At 40.2% G+C, this 17,551-nt stretch overlaps 1 protein-coding gene across 3 annotated transcripts in view; it reads right to left on the bottom strand.

The window, feature by feature from the left end:
- The window catches only part of TBC1D4 (TBC1 domain family member 4), a 182,270-nt gene that overhangs the window by 41,354 nt on the left and 123,365 nt on the right, over positions 1-17,551 (bottom strand). For all 3 annotated transcript variants that reach the window (XM_026493413.4, XM_044381872.3, XM_026493410.4), the window contains exons 6-9: positions 16,774-16,865; positions 16,383-16,493; positions 11,738-11,857; positions 67-141 (exon numbers count right to left, since the gene is read on the bottom strand). In XM_026493413.4, coding sequence (XP_026349198.1) covers positions 67-141; positions 11,738-11,857; positions 16,383-16,493; positions 16,774-16,865 — 398 coding nt within the window. The remainder of the gene's footprint in view (positions 1-66; positions 142-11,737; positions 11,858-16,382; positions 16,494-16,773; positions 16,866-17,551) is intronic.

The following is a 17,551-nucleotide window of genomic DNA, read 5'->3' as shown; positions in this document are numbered from 1 at the left end:
ACCCTATCAGTGTTGGTTTTTGCCAAGTTGCAGTTAGTACTAAAAATGGGAGCTGAGACGGGATACCTTCTCCGAAGCAAGACTGTTGGACCTTTCAAAGCTGTCCATACTTCCAAGCCGACCTCTCATTCTGTTAGCTCCCTGAATGAAGAGAAATAAAATTCAGTCATGCATATGGTTTAAATTTTTACTTTAAACTATAAAAGGCAGTCGCCTCCTTAGGTTAGCATTAAACGGACCCTTTCGCTGTTCGCTAAAATTTGTCGGCAGTATTCACAGCCAAACCTGCATGGTAAACAGAACTACACATAACCTATTTATACTGCTTCGAAATCAGTCATTAGATAACTAGATACTCAGACCAAGCTTTTTGAAGTTACTCTGGTTATAAGGTTAAACATTCCTCATCCATAAGATCAGGAGAATCGAGTAAGATCAGAGAGTGCCCCATTCGCTTTATGTCTAGTACAGATAAACACAACCCCGGAAGGCAGAACACACAAACCACAACAGTTATAAAGAAAACGATTTAATACATCCAACCTCCACATAACCTAGATGGCAAACATCACAGTTCACATTATAGGATTATAACAAACAGGTTTTTCAAAATGGCGCCACAAAATGTATAGATTTAGCTTCATTCGTTCTTCCACGATGCAAACTACATCAAGAAAGTATTTCTGTCTAGGGACACCTGGATGGCTCAGTTGGTTAAGCCGCTGCCTTTGGCTCAGGTCACAATCCCAGGGTCCTGGGATCGAGTCCTACATCGGGCTCCTTGCGGGGAGCCTGCCTCTCTCCCCCTGCTTGTGTTTTCTCTCTCTGACAAATAAAATCTTTAAAAAAAAAAAAAAGTATTTCTGTCTAGAAGACTAATCATCAGTCTGCATCAATATTGGTTCTTGTTTTTCTTTTCATGGTTGTTTGGTATGAATTTCATGGATGATCTGAGAAAGAGGAATGGAAGTGATCATCTCATCTACTACACACTTCACTGTTATTACAACTCCTATCTTGTACAATCTGTTTTTAGTCAACAAGTGCCTCAGCAACCATGAATTTATTACAAAGTCACCCACAGAACTCGGTGTGGTGAAACATCACATAATCCATCATTTTTTTTTTCTTTTTCTTTGAGCTACCCATTCTAGAAACCAGTCTTTCTGCCCTACTCTAGACAGGCTGCAATTTAGACTTACCCAGTATTTTTCTTTACTATCAACCTAGACATCTCCTTTAATACTACCTGATGTTGAAATTTGTGTCTTTGATCCCATGCCTTCCTTTTTTTAAGTTTACTTCCTCATTTTGGTAGAGTATACACTCCAGGTGCCTTCTGAGAAAGGAAGATTGGGGTATTTTCTCTTTCTGTAATTCCTACCGTTGGCTTTTGGATCTTGAGACTGTTCCTTTACGTTTTCCCCTTGTCCTCCTATTTTCCATTTTTTTGTCATTTTGCTTTACTTCCTGGAAGAGTTTTTCAACTCTCATTTCCCAGACTACTGTTGAATTTTTCTTTTTATGTCTACTACCAGAAAGTTTTAACAGTTCTTTCTTGTTCACCCAATTGACTGTTAATTCAATTGTTCACTCCAGTGACTCTTGCTCTCTCTCAATTGACTGTTTCATATTTATGGTATCCCACATCTGGTTTTATAGAAGCAATCTTTATTTTTATCTATGTATATTAATTATAGTTTTCTATTTCTAGTGGTACCCTAAATAACAACTATATCAACAGTAAAATTAATAGCTGCATCAAATATTAATGAGTTTCTACCATCTGCTATATACCATGTTAAGCATTTTATAATGCATTGTCTCACTTAGTCCCCACGAAAATTCTATGAGGTAGGTATAGTTACATAGCTCAACTTTACCGTTAAGGAGACTAAAGTTCTGATAGATTATGGTGCCAAAGTTTACATAGCTAGTTAAAGGACAGGGCAGCAATTTGAACCCAGGATGTTCAACAGTGAAGCTCTGGAGCTGGTACCCAGATCTCCTGGAAACAGAGCTGTATGAAAGTGGAATTACTAATAAAACTAAGTAGCTGATGCTGGTGATTCTGCAAATGTCCTAGAACCTGATCAAGGTTCTTTAAGTTCTTCAGTTCCGTGCAGAACAGGAGATACTTCCAGTAATAAACTATATTTGTCTCTGATAAATGATTCGGTTCATGTGTGTGACCATGAGGAAAATATTGTAAAGTCCAGGTTGCTTTTCCCATTTTCTTAGCTGCTACCTCCACACCAACCCACCTGCTTATCTTAAAACAGGTTATTTGGTCACCATCAAGAAACTCGTCAGACAGGTATCAAATCATTGCCGTTATTAGAAAAGCACTAAAATCACACATTTTACTCATAGTAGTGTTTTATCCACATGTTTGCGTGTGTGTGTGTATGTGCACAAAGAAAAACATTACTTTTAAAATTATCCTCTATCACAATTGTTAATTGACACGTTTCAACAAGGAAAGACAATGGACAAGAAGTACTCTGAGGGCTGTTTTCCAATGATGCATATTTTATATTGTAAATACTCCTCTTCTAGAAATATATATTAATAAGTACATTGGTAAATATTTCCCTTCTGGAAAACTCTGACTTCAGAAAAAGCAAGACAAAAAAAAGACTCTGTCCTTTCACCTTTGAGCACACAGCTTTTTCAGTTTAACTATATGATGATTTGGTAATACATGTGTCAAGCCTTTTCCCTTGGACCCACTTTTTAATTGTTAATGAGCTGAGCTTCTAAGCATTTTAAAAACATATCCTATTTCATAAACAACTATAGTCAGTTAAATAAACTGTCTTGACATTTAAAATTGGCAGCAATTATGAGCCAAACTATGTGACTGGAGTGTCAATTTTCTACTATATAACTAAGAAAGAAAGAGATAAAGTAACAAATTTTAGAAGTACACAAATCTCTTTTCTATGTAACCTTTAACACAACATGGATAGCTGCCAACCTTCCCCTTAAGTCCATTCTGTTGCACATGGTGCAAGCAAGATCTTATTAGGTCACATAATTTATGGCACTTGGCAGCACTGTGGGACAGAGAAGCTACAGTATCCGCCTTGACCAAAATAGATGGGCTGTGCCCTTGCTGAGAGTCAGTGCGGCCACTCGAGGCTACGCAAGGGAGCGGCACTTCAAAGTCAGCCCTGCAAGCGTTGTGCAGAACGTCAAGGTACTAAAAGGGGAGAAAGAGTGTAACACTCTCAGTCCCCTTTGGTCATTTTGTAAAGGACAGAGATTTCAGAGCTTACCACTGTTTGTACCGTCTCACATCTACACTGGGATATTTTCCTAACAGACTGACATTTCATCCTTACAGTAACATGAGGTAAGCACGTTATCAGTATGCACATTCCACAAATGGGAAAACTGGCTTAGGAAAGGTAAATAATTTGTTCGAGATCATAAAAGTAAAACCTACATCAATATAAAATCGAGATCAAAACTATAAAGCTAGGTCTTCAATTCAGGTCCCCTGACTACCTACTTAAATAGGCTTTCTACTAAAATTCTCACTAAATACTGTGGAACAGAGGGGAAGGGGGGAAGGAGAAGGAAGTGAGAAAGGAAGGAAAGAGAGAAAAAGAAGGAATATAAGTAAGTAGTTTATAAATACTGAAGAAAAAAAGGATAGGAAAATTTTATGAAATGTTGCATTCACACACTTGTGATTAATCTCCTAGAATTCTCTTTTCCTACATGTTGTCTTCTGCTGATAATAGTACTGATAGCGAGCATGCTTGCGATAAAGCTTTTGTTAGCATCGGAAGAATTTCATTCATTAAGAGGAATACTTGTAAAACTATTTTGAGGAGGGAGTTAAGATGGCAGAGGAGTAGGGGACCCCTTTTTCAGCAAGTGCCCTGAGTAGAGCTGGATAGGTACCAGACCAGCCGGAACATCCACGGAATCAGCCTGAGACGCAGGAAGACGCATCTGGATCTCTACAAATGAACATCTCCAGCGCTGAGTATTGAGGTACAAAGCGGGGAGCCATGAAACCGCGCACAGATATCGGAAGATAAACGGAAGGGGGAGGGAGCTGCCGCGTTTGGGCGCCGGGGAAGCGGTAGCCACCTGCACGGGAGAGCGGGCGGACTCGCAGACCAGCACCCGCGAGAGAGCAGACTGAGACCGTGAGACAGGAACGCTTGCCACCAGTCTGAAACGGAGCCCCGGTGTACTCACTGGAACCAGACTGAGACCGGGAGCTCCGGGAGCGCGCGTTGGGCGGCTGGTGGCTGGCGGTGTTAGAAACACAAAGGACAGAGACGCGCCGGACCTGGAAGTGAGGGCTGGGACGCCGGGTGTGGGGCGCACATCCCAGGACGCTGCAGGGTTGAGCAGCACCAACAGAAACAGAGTTAAAGTGGCCAGAACATCAGTAGAGAACGGGCCGCGATCCCTCTGTTCTGAGACAGAGGCTGAGATTCGGCCACTGCCGCTCTGACTCTCAGAAGAGGCACAGCAAACCACCAGGGAAAGCTGCCAGAGAACAAAAGCCTGGAAAGAGTGGCTCACAGTGTGCCCATCTTCATCCCCCCTCGCTGGGGACAGGGAGACTCTACCCAAACAGGGTTGCCTGAGTATCGGCGCGGCAGGCCCCTCCCCCAGAAGGCAGGCTGAAAAATCAAGAAGCCCACATCCCTAAGATCCCTATAAAACAAGGGCACACGGCCTGGGTCCCGGTCAATAATTTGGGCTCTGGACAACTCCGCATCCTCTCCTCATCAGAATGACGAGAAGGAGAAATCCCCCCCAGCAAAGAAAAGACAATGAGTCTGTGGCCTCTGCCACAGAACTAATGGACATGGATATAACCAAATTATCAGAAATGGAATTCAGAGTAACAATGGTCAAGATGATGTGTAGACTTGAAAAAAGTATTAACAAAAATGTTAATGAGAATATAGAATCTCTAAGGGTGGAAATGAGAGCGAACCTGGCAGAAATAAAAAATTCTATGAGCCAAATGCAGTCAAAACTAGAGGCTCTGACGGCCAGGGTGAATGAGGCAGAAGAATGTATCAGTGAACTGGAGGATGGGTTAGTAGAACAAAAAGCAAAAACAGAATCCGGACTCAAAAAATCCACGATCAGGAATGTAGGTTACAGGAGATTACTGACTCAATGAAACGTTCCAATGTCAGAATCATCGGCATCCCCGAGGAGGTGGAGAAAAACAGAGGTCTAGAAGAGATATTTGAACAAATTGTAGCTGAAAACTTCCCTAATCTAGCAAGGGAAACAAACATTCATGTCTGAGAGGCAGAGAGGACCCCTCCCAAGCTCAACCACGACAAACCTACACCACGTCACGTCATAGTGCAATTCGCAAATATTAGACCCAAGAATACAGTATTGAAAGCGGCCAGGGCAAAGAAATTTCTCACGTACCAAGGCAAAGTATCAGAATTACCAGACCTGTCTACACAGACCTGGAATGAGAGAAAGGGTTGGGGGCCATTTTTAAAGCTCTTTCAGAGAAAAGCATGCAGCCAAGGATCCTCTATCCAGCAAGGCTGTCATTCAGAATTGATGGAGAAATAAAGACCTTCCAGAATCGGCGGTCACTGACCAATTTCATAACCATGAAACCAGCCCTACAGGAGATATTAAGGGGGGTTCTATAAAGGTAAAAAGGCCCCAAGAGTGATACAGAACAGAAAGTCACAATCGATAGAAACAAAGACTGTACTGGCAACATGGCATCATTAAAATCATATCTCTCAATATTCAGTCTCAATGTAAATTGCCTAAATGCTCCCATAAAAGACCATGGGGTTGCAGATTGGATAAAAAGACATGACCCATCCATTTGCTGTCTACAAGAGACTCATTTTGAACCTAAAGATGCATTCAGACTGAAAGGAAAGGGATGGAGTACCATCTTTCATGCCAATGGACCTCAAAAGAAAGCTGGGGTAGCAATTCTCATATCAGACAGATTGGATTTTAAACTAAAGACTATAGTTAGAGACACAGAAGGGCACTATATTATTCTTAAAGGATGTATCCAACAACTGGATATGACAATTATAAATATATATGCCCCCAACAGGGGAGCAGCAAGATACACAAGCCAACTCTTAACCAGAATAAAGAGACATATAGATTAAAATACGTTAATAGTAGGGGACCTCAACACTCCACTATCAGAAATAGACAGAACACCCATGCAAAAAATCGACAAAGAAACAAGGGCTTTGAATGCCATACTCGACGAGTTGGACCTCATAGATATATATAGAACACTACACCCCAGAACCAAAGAATACTCATTCTATTCTAATGCCCATGGAACATTCTCAAGAATAGACCATGTTCTGGGACACAAAACAGGTCTCAACAGATACCAAAAGACTGAAATTATTCCCTGCATATTCTCAGACCACAACACTTTGAATTTGGAAGTCAACCACAAGGAAAAATTTGGAAGAAACTCAAACACTTGGAGGCTAAGAACCTTCCTGCTCAGGAATGATTCAATAAACCAGGAAATCAAAAATCAATTTATACAATTTATGGAGACCAATAAGAATGAAAACACAACGGTCCAAAACCTATGGGATACTGCAAAGGCAGTCCTAAGGGGGAAATACATAGCCATCCAAGCCTCACTCAAAAGAATAGAAAAATCTAAAATGCAGTTTTCATATTCTCACCTCAAGAAGCTGGAACAGCAACAGAAGGACAGGCCTAATCCACGCACGAGGAAGCAGTTGACCAAGATTAGAGCAGAAATCAATGAATTAGAAACCAGGAGTACAGTAGAGCAGATCAACAGAACTAGAAGCTGGTTCTTTGAGAGAATCAATAAAATTGACAGACCACTGGCAAGACTTACCCAAAAGAATAGAGAAAGGACCCAAATTAATAAAATTATGAATGAAAAAGGAGAGGTCACAACCAACACCAATGAAATTGGAAGGATTATTAGAAGCTTTTATCAACAGCTATATGCCAATAAATTAAGCAATCTGGAAGAGATGGAGGCCTTCCTGGAAACCTATAAACTACCAAGACTGAAACAGGAAGAAATTGATTTTTTAAACAGGCCAATTAATTATGAAGAGATTGAGTCAGTGATAAACAACCTTCCAAATAACAAAACTCCAGGCCTGGATGGTTTTCCTGGGGAATTCTACCAAACATTCAAAGAAGAAATAATACCTATTCTCCCAAAGCTATTTCAAAAAATAGAAACAGAAGAAAAGCTACCAAACTCATTCTATGAAGCCAATATTACCTTGATCCCCAAACCAGGCAAAGACCCCATCAAAAAGGAGAATTACAGACCGATTTCCCTAATGAATATGGATGCCAAAATCCTCAACAAGAACCCGGCTAATAGAATCCAACAGTACATTAAAAGGATTATCCATCATGACCAAGTGGCATTCATCCCTGGGATGCAAGGGTGGTTCAACATTTGCAAATCAATCGGGGTCTTAGATTTTATCCAGAAAGAAAAATTCAGAAATCATATGATTCTCTCAATAGATGCAGAGAAAGCATTTGACAAAATACAGCATCCTTTCCTGATTAAAACCCTTCAGAGTGTAGGGATAGAGGGTACATTCCTCAATCTCATAAAAACTATCTATGAAAAGCCTACAGCAAATATCATTCTCAATGGGGAAAAGCTGGAAGCCTTTCCCTTAAGATCAGGAACATGACAAGGATGCCCACTCTCACCACTATTATTCAACATAGTACTAGAAGTCCTTGCAACATCAATCAGACAACAAAAAGGGATAAAAGGTATCCAAATCGGCAAAGAAGAAGTCAAAATGTCTCTCTTCGCAGATGACATGATACTCTATATGGAAAACCCAAAAGAATCCACTCCCAAACTATTAGAAGTTATAGAGCAGTTCAGTAATGTGGCGGGATACAAAATCAATGCTCAGAAATCAGTTGCATTTCTATACACGAATAATGAGACTGAAGAAAGAGAAATTAGGGAATCCATCCCATTTACAATAGCACCAAAAACCATACGTTACCTTGGAATTAACTTAACCCGAGACGTAAAGGATCTATACTCTAGAAACTATAAATCACTCTTGAAAGACATTGAGGAAGACACAAAATATGGAAAAATATTCCATGCTCATTGATCGGACGAATTAACATAGTTAAAATGTCCATGCTACCCAGAGCAATCTACATTTTCAATGCTATCCCGATCAAAATACCGAGGACACTTTTCAAAGAACTGGAACAAATAGTCCTTAAATTTTTATGGAACCAGAAAAGGCCCCGAATCGCCAAGGAACTGTTGAAAAGGAAAAACAAAGCTGGGGGCATCACAATGCCGGATTTCGAGCTGTACTGCAAAGCTGTGATCACAAAGACAGCATGGTACTGGCACAAAAACAGACACATAGACCAATGGAACAGAATAGAGAACCCACAAATGGACCCTCAGCTCTTTGGGCAACTAATCTTTGATAAAGCAGGAAAAAACATCTGGTGGAAAAAAGTCTCTTCAATAAATGGTGCTGGGAAAATTGGACAGCTATATGCAAAAGAATGAAACTTGACCACTCTCTCACACCATACACAAAGATAAACTCCAAATGGATGAAAGACCTCGATGTGAGACAGGAATCCATCAAAATCCTAGAGAAGAACATAGGCAGCACTCTCTACGACATTGGCCAAAGCAACCTTTTTCATGACACATCTCCAAAGGCAAGAGTAACAAAAGATAAAATGAACTTGTGGGACTTCATCAAGATAAAAAGCTTCCGCACAGCCAAGGAAACAGTCAAAAAAACTAAGAGGCAGCCCACGGAATCGGAGAATATATTTGCAAATGATGCTACAGATAAAAGACTAATATCCAAGATCTACAAAGAACTTCTCAAACTCAATACGTGAAAAACAAATAAACAAATCATAAAATGGGCAGAAGATATGAACAGACACTTTTCCAATGAAGACATACAAATGGCTAACAGACACATGAAAAAATGGTCAAAATCATTAGCCATCAGGGAAATTCAAATCAAAACCACACTAAGATACCACCTTACACCAGTTAGAATGGCAAAAATTGACAAGGCAAGAAACAACAATTGCTGGAGAGGATGTGGAGAAAGGGGATCCCTCCTACATTGTTGGTGGGAATGCAAGTTGGTACAGCCACTCTGGAAAACAGTGTGGAGGTCCCTTAAAAAGTTAAAAATTGAGCTACCTATGACCCAGGCTTTGTACTACTGGGTATTTACCCCAAAGAGACAGACATAGTGAAGAGAAGGGCCATATGCACCCCAATGTTCATAGCAGCATTGTCCACAATAGCTAAATCGTGGAAGGAACCGAGACGCCCTTCAACAGATGACTGGATTAAGAAGTTGTGGTCCATATATACAATGGAATATTACTCAGCTATCAGAAAGAATGATTTCTCAACCTTTGCTGCAACATGGACGGCACTGGAGGAGATAATGCTCAGTGAAATAAGTCACGCAGAGAAAGACAATTATCATATGGTTTCTCTCATCTATGGACCATAAGAACTAGGAAGATCGGTAGAGGAAGAAAGGGATAAAGAAAGGGGGATAATCAGAAGGGGGAATGAAGCATGAGAGACTATGGACTCTGAGAAACAAACTGAGGGCTTCAGAGGGGAGGGGCGTGGGGGAATGGGATAGGCTGGTGATGGGTAGTAAGGAGGGCATGTATTGCATGGTGCACTGGGTGTTAAACGCAACTAATGAATCATCGAACTTTACATCAGAAACCAAGGATGTACTGTATGGTGACTAACATAATATAATAAAAAAACATCTAAAAAAAAAAGTATTTTGAGTTCTGGCAAAGAAATAAAAATAAGAACACCCTGTATCAGAAGGTACTGTCCTCATGGTTTACAGCACTTAACTTTCTTGACCTGACACTTTTGAAGACAACAGGCTATTTTGCAGACTGTACCTCCCTGAGGGTTTGTTGATGCTACCTCATGATTCGATTCTGGTACTGCCCCTTCGGCAAGACTACCACAGAAGTTCTGTATTCTCTGAATCAAGTGGCACAAGGTTTCAATTTGCAGCATTGGTGAGGACGTTCCATTTAAATCACTTGACTAAAGTGTCTGCCAGCCTTCGCCATTGTTAAGTCACTACTCTCTTCTTTGTAATTAACCAGTATTAATTAAATCCAGTAAATAACCTGATCATGAGCAAACTTTTAAGGTATTCATTCATTTTTCATACCAGAGTAAGCTCATCATTTCCTATTTTATACAACAGGTTACAATCCTTTGCTATCATTTATTTTGATGTTTACGTTGTCTCAGATGTCAACGGTGGGAGCCCTTCAAGGTCTTTACGACACACCGCCATCTTTCTTTGAGTGCTCCCTTACTATCTACAACACCAGCATGCTCCATACTTATCCTGTACTTTGCCCTGCAGTCCTGGAATCAGACATTTCTCCCAGGATTCCAGTTCCTTCCTGTAGAATAATATACGGAGACCAAAATCCGGGTGCTTGGTGTCACCCAACCAGGCTTAATTTATTCTCTGGCATTTGCAGAAAAGCTGTTTCTGGCTCTTATCAGTGGACAGAGCCAGGGACCATATGCACATTTACACACACACACACACACACACACACACACACACACACGTGTTAATATATATTTTTAAATAAAATATATTAACTATATTAAATTCAAAAGCACATAGATAATCAGGATTACATACTGTTACCTCTGAGTTGAATCCAACAACACAGGATTTATTCTAATTTCTTCCCTCTTCATATTTGCAATTCCCTTTTCCCAAATCCTTAATACTGTTCCGTATCTGACCAGTCCCCTGTGTGTAAATTTCTCCACAACTGTCACCTCATAGACGCTCTTCATCCTACTCAGGTTCCATCAGGTCTGCCACCCACACACACAATGCCATCCTCACTCTGCTCAAGGACTCTAACTCCTTGTAACTGGCACCTTGAAAGCCTTCTCCCCTCCACTCACGCTGGCTCTGACATCCTGCAGTGGGCCATCCCTCTGCACGACTGGCCTCCTCGCTGGCTCAAGCTCTGACTTCCTGAACAAGGTTGCCCTCCTAAGTTGATATCCTCCTCGCCACATTCTGGTTTCCACAGGCTGCACTGGGCTACCCCACACACAGAACCCCATTAGGCTCTGTCTCCCTGCTCTGAGCCACTGTGGGTCCCCCATCCTCCAGCTCTAAGACATCTACCTTGCTTGGGCTCATCTAACAGCTTTAGGACTGAATTATTCAGGAAGAGAAAAAGAAAGGGAAGAGAAATCACTTTGATTTTAAAATAAAACATACAATAAAATAAATAGAATACATAAATTCCTATTAATTTATAATATTTTAGTATTTCCTGTCAGCTCTTAATAATAGCAAAATGAAGGCTACTTTATAACTTTATGTGGCAAATGATAATAAGTTCTTATAATATTGGACATCAATATTCTATTTCCCCTTTTTAATACATATATCTCTACTACTAAATCTCTTGCTCAAACTTAGATATTAGAGGCATTGGAATAAATCATGAGATTACTTAAAATACATTAATTAAATTAAAGTTATCTTAGTAGTTTGTTGTTTGGTTTTTTTTATTAAGGAAATTTTCCATGAGGCTGTTGAGAGTGAAATAAAGCAGTTAGCAAACACATTAATACCTAATTAAGAGAGTCTCAGTTTAATCTTACCCTTGAGAAGATATTTTCCAGGGAGCTAGTTAAAGACCTCTTAGCTTTATTTTTCAGAATGTCAAGTTTGAACCTTCCACTGCTTGTTGCATTTTCCGGGATTGTACTATTTGAAATAGTCTATAGGAAGAAAAACAGATAAATTTTAGTTTGGAAACACTCAAGGTTAAATGAGGCCTTAAATATGGGCTTAACTAAGCCATTAAAAAGCACAAGAATTCTTCTGTAACTCTATTAAGGAGTAATAATTCAGGTTCCACACTGTGAGCATACAGATTATAAGGGCAGGGATTTACTTTAATATTATAAGTAATAAAAAACACAGAAGATCTTTCTTTTATGTCTTTTCTTTCTGCTAATATAATCCTGCTGCATTTAACAAAAATTAAACTCGAAATGTCAATTTTTACTGCTACCTTGATTAGCAACTATAACCATCCCTCTCCAAGCTGCATATTTTATGTCCAAATTACCGAGGAAAACACAGAAAATAAGTCTCAAAGAACAAAGCATCTCCTGGTAAAACTGAATTCTGTGAATGCTACTGTGACAATCCCATTTTCATTTGGGTGTGAGTCATTTATCTTTCAAATCAACAAGTACTCATTAATAGTACTAAGCTGTATGAGAATCTACAATATGTCCACTATATTAGGTTCTCTCTATATTTTTTTCTATTGCACTAATGAGCCACTATGTATATCACATGGTTGGCAGTGCTAGAAAATTTCCAAGAGAGAAACTTTATTATTTGTTTGAGAAGGGAATATTCACATTATACAGTAACACAAAGCAACATGTATCAAATCTGGATGCATGAATTGGTTGTGGGTCTTAGGAATAAAAAGACTGGTTGTGGTTCTCAGTGGTCAGGAATAAAAAAACAGGCAAGGTTCTACAGGCAGAAAAAAAATGGGGATGGAGAAGTTCCCAGCATGGGGGATGATGTTAGCAGAATGAAGACTAGTGCTCATGGGACAGGGAGTCAGGGTGGGTGTTTGGCCAAAACGAAGGAAAGTAGTTGAAGGTTAACTTGGAAAAGTGAGCCTGGAGATGAAACTTTGTTTTTGTTTTGTTTTGTTTTTGTTTTTAAAGATTTTATTTATTCATTCGACAGAGATAGAGACAGCCAGCGAGAGAGGGAACACAAGCAGGGGGAGTGGGAGAGGAAGAAGCAGGCTCATACCAGAGGAGCCTGATGTGGGGCTCGATCCCATAACGCAGGGATCACGCCCTGAGCCGAAGGCAGACGCTTAACCGCTGTGCCACCCAGGCGCCCCTGGAGATGAAACTTTGAATAGGCAGAATCACTGATCAGAATTTATAAGCAGAGGGGTGTCACTGTAAAAGTAATGTTTGGGAGAAGATTTATCTGAAAGGAACATCCAGAAATCACCTGAAGGACAGGGAAATCAGAGACTGAAAGACCAGACTAGAGAATTCAGCACAGTCCAGACAGAAGGCAACAAAAGGTCCACATTAGAATTGGCTAACAGATCTAAGTTACTGATAAAAAGAAACAGGACCCCCATCAAGAAAGGAAAGAAAATAATGACTATGGATGGAAGCTGGACTGGGCTCAGGTGTGGATAAAGGACTGGGAAGACATTCTTCTCAGGCTTTCAGGCAAAGAACATGACTAAAATAGGGAAGTTGTACTGGTACTTAGCACAGTGCTTGACATAGTAGCTGCTCAGTACATACCAGATGAATAAATGAAAGGAAGAAAGGAAGGGGAGAGGGAGGGAAAGAGAGAGAGAGAGTGAGGGAGAACTTAACTACAAGTAGGAAAACAATTTGTTAAAGTCTCCTCTTCCGTGATCTTTAGTGCCCTCCATCACCAAGAAGATGCACATCCCAGCTCACACACTGCTTTGGGCCTCTAGTCAACATCACTATCTCCACCAGTGACTGAAATCGGCAAACCCATTAACAGATTTTAGTCTTTATGTTTCTTGACCATCCTATATCACTGGACTTGCTTGATGTTCTAACTTGAACTTTTCTCCTACCTTGGCCACCTACCATAGCAAATCTCTGCCAGTCTTTTTCTACCCTATCATCCTCTTTCAGTCTTTTTCACTGGTGCCATTTTAATTCACTCGTTGCCTAAAATGCAAGGTTCCTCAGTACCTCCCGCTTCGACTTCAAATCTATGCCAAACCTCATTGTCTTGCATATTTACAACATCAGCTCAAATTCCTCTGTGGGCACCAAGTCCACTTTTCTAATTAAATCTCAAACACATTTCTTTTTTTTAGGGGGAGAGAGAGAGAGAACACACATGGGGGGGGCGGGTAGAGGGAGAACGAAAGAGAAAATCTTAAGCAAGCTCTATGTCCAGCACACAGCCTGACGTGGGGCTCGATCTCACAACTTTGAGATCATGACCCGAGCCGAAATCAAGTGTCAGACGCTTAATTGACTGAGCCACCCAGGAGCCCCTCAAACACCCTTCTAAAACAGCTCTTATTTCTTATTTCCATCCCTTGTCCCACTCTTGTTTTCTTTCTATATTTCCAGCTCAATTTCATCCACTTCCCCCACACCTGAAACTCTTAAGTCTCTCCTAGCAATCCCCTTTCCCTTCCTTGACACATGTTCCTCGTCACAAAGTCCTGATGATCATACCTCCTAAAGAGCTCTTGCCTCATTCCCTTCCCCACAGCTCCAGGAGTGCTCTAGCTCGCTTCTCTCCAAGACAAAATAAACTTCTAAAGACAGAATCACTCAATCTATTTAGGTACCAGGGTTATATCTGTCTGGTACATACTTATATCATTGTATCAATTCCACCATTATCTTCATATTTTACTTTATTTGATTACATGCTGGTTTCGCCTCCTCAACAGTTAGACGGCAGAAAAGAGGGGTCATTATTCAACACTATTGCCTCGTACACAGTGTGCAACTTGACAAAAGTTTATGCAATAATTACATGAATCACTTTTCGCATATTCTATTACAAAACTCTCCTGATTTGGGAATGTGACTGCAGTCCTAACACTGTCAACCCCCTCACCCATCAATCTGTCCCACAAATCAGCCATCACTATGACAACAGAATTATCTCTTTTTTTGTTTTGTTTTTAAGATCTTATTTATTTGTCAGAGAGAGGGATAGAGAGAACGCAAGCAGGGGTAGAGGCAGAGGGAACAGCAGGCTCCCTGCTGAGCCAGGAGCCCAGTGTGGGACAAGATCCCAGGACCCTGGGATCATGACCTGAGCTGAAGGCAGATGCTTAACCAACTGAGCCACCCAGGCACAGCAGAATTATCTCTTTAAATTACAAATCTGATCTCATGCTCTTACCTTCAATGACAAAGTCAGGCTTAGCACTTAAGGCTCTCCATCATCTCACCACTGCCTATCCTTCCAGCCATTATTACCCCATCCCCAAGTGCATCCTAAAAATCCATTAAGTACTCTGAAGGCCTGCACAGAGTATGTCATGGTCACAGCTACTGCATAACTTTGTGCTCAATGTCCCTTTCTTAAAAAATATTTTGACTTTTTCAATTAACAAACTATCTCCCCTAAAATTTGGTCCCCTGCCTCCCCCCAAAAAACTTCTTCCTCTTGAATTCTTAAATTCTTCCCTCCATCCTTACTCTGTACTCTGGCTCTAAAGAAAAGACATAGTTACTTTTGAGCTCACTGAACATTTGCACATTCTCTTAAGAAGCCGCACTGTTGCCTCTATTCTACATGTCCATTTATCTGTTTGCATTCCCCTTTCCAATATTGGAGCTCTTCCCTGGAGGATTCATTCATCTCTTTTTGGTTCACCATTATCACACAGCTTGGCTCATAGAAGATTCTCTAGCAGAGCTGGTTCAATGAACACAATTCAGGAATCACTAATAAAGTGATGTGTGACTTCCTCTGTATAGAGTAAAATACAGACTAACCTAAATTCCTGTTACTGAGAAGTAACTATGTCATCATCTCCTTACAGGGCTGTTGCTGATGTCTTGCTTTATCTACACGCAGCTGAAGATACATTCTCAGCCAATGCACAAAAATATCAGACCTTCGTCTGCATCTAAAATGGACATTTCTGGGCTCCTGGGTGGCTCAGTAGGTTAAGCATCTGCCTTCACCTCAGGTCATGGGATCAAGACCTGCATCGGGCTCCCTGCTCAGCGGGAAACCTGCTTCTCCCTCTGCCTCTGCCTCTCTCTCTCTCTCTCAGTCTCTCACGAATAAATAAATAAAATCTTCAAAAAAATAAAAATAAAATAAAATGGCCATTTACAAAATACTACTGCTTCTTTGGGTGTCTGCTATTTACCCTTCAAGGTTGTATAAACTTGTAATGAAATAAAATGTTCCTATGGATTTGAAATAAAATGGATCGATACAACCAAAAAAGCATGTTCATTCTAAATCATGAACATGTGTTATTACTGTTTTTATACCAAGAACCCATTTTTTTTCCACATTGTAGAACTCATTATTTTATCTCAATGTTAAGACTTCTTCCAAAACTAAGATGCTGAAAAATAAGTCTGATTGATAAAACTTTAGCTCTAAAGTTGGGAACCCAAAGAAAAGAAACTCCTTTCACATCTTCTGTGATGTTTTGACTAAATATATAAACAAAACAAAAGTAGGTCAAGGGAAAAAAAAGCATCTTCTCACCGATGGGCCTTCTCCAATGTGAATGTGTGTCTTCTGCTTGGCTTCACACAGCTGCCTCAAATGTAAAATCACAAGTTCATTCTCCTCCTGGTCACTGACTGGCTTCATTTTCTGTCCAACACACAAATCAAGAGCACACTATGCAACACAGCTTCTCTCATTTTGTTGTATTCCCACTTGGTTTTATGTGTCTGGCAGACAGACATAAATAAAGCTAAGTGTTTCCCTGATCTTAGAAGCAGGAGGAACAGTGGTATTTTCGATACTATCCTATATAGTGCAATAGGATATATATCTTGAACTTCAGAGAGAGGAGTGAAAAGAACTTATAACAACAGGATCTGATTCTCATTTCTTAGATCTTATTGGTGAGAACTATAAATCATGTTACCTGAACTCGCTCAAAGATATCCGCTTGCTCGTTATCTGTCAGTGATGAGAGATGCCTCTGTATTACCAGCTTGGCTCTCGGGGGGTAGAGACCTATGGAAAATGATGGGGATAAGTATTAAACAGAGCATAGTTGTAGAGATCAAAATGCATATATCATGCATTACAGCTTGTCCCTTTGCCAGCAGGCTCTGAAGTTAAATCTTCTCAAGGAGAGGTGTCCCTGCCTGTAACAAACCTTGGAACACTACCACAAAATGATGAAAGCTAGATGGAACCCTTACCAAAATCAACGGCCCCCTGTCAGTTATCCTCAAGTCAGAATTATTAACAAGAAGTTTCTAAAGGATACCAAATCAACAGCATAACCAGGTACCATCTAGTATATGAACAGACATAGACGCCGTAGAAACTCATCGGTGAATACTAGCATTGGCCAAAATCTCTAAGCTTAAACCATAACATAATACTAATTTAATAGTAATAATATTAAAAGGCAGAGCTACAGCATAAACAGGAATCTCTCCTCCTCATGCAGGTCTTGTTCCATGGAAACAAAATTTCAGGAACAGCAAGAGTACTCAGTGACATAATTAGGGTTATTATTCTACCACAAAATTGTTACCTCTTTACTTCATGTTATTTTTATATCTATCACACTCTTACACATAATTTATATCAAGTCCTTGGGCAAAAACATTTTCCATGAAAACATTTTTGGTTTTATAAATTTTTTTAAAAAGAGTTCTTTTCCTCTGAGTCAGATAACACTGTGGGCA

This window comes from Ursus arctos, unplaced genomic scaffold (genome assembly GCF_023065955.2).
Source record: "Ursus arctos isolate Adak ecotype North America unplaced genomic scaffold, UrsArc2.0 scaffold_10, whole genome shotgun sequence".
Lineage (NCBI taxonomy): Eukaryota > Metazoa > Chordata > Mammalia > Carnivora > Ursidae > Ursus > Ursus arctos.
The sequence above is the reverse complement of the archived record's forward strand: the minus strand, read 5'-3'. Positions and strand labels throughout refer to the sequence as shown.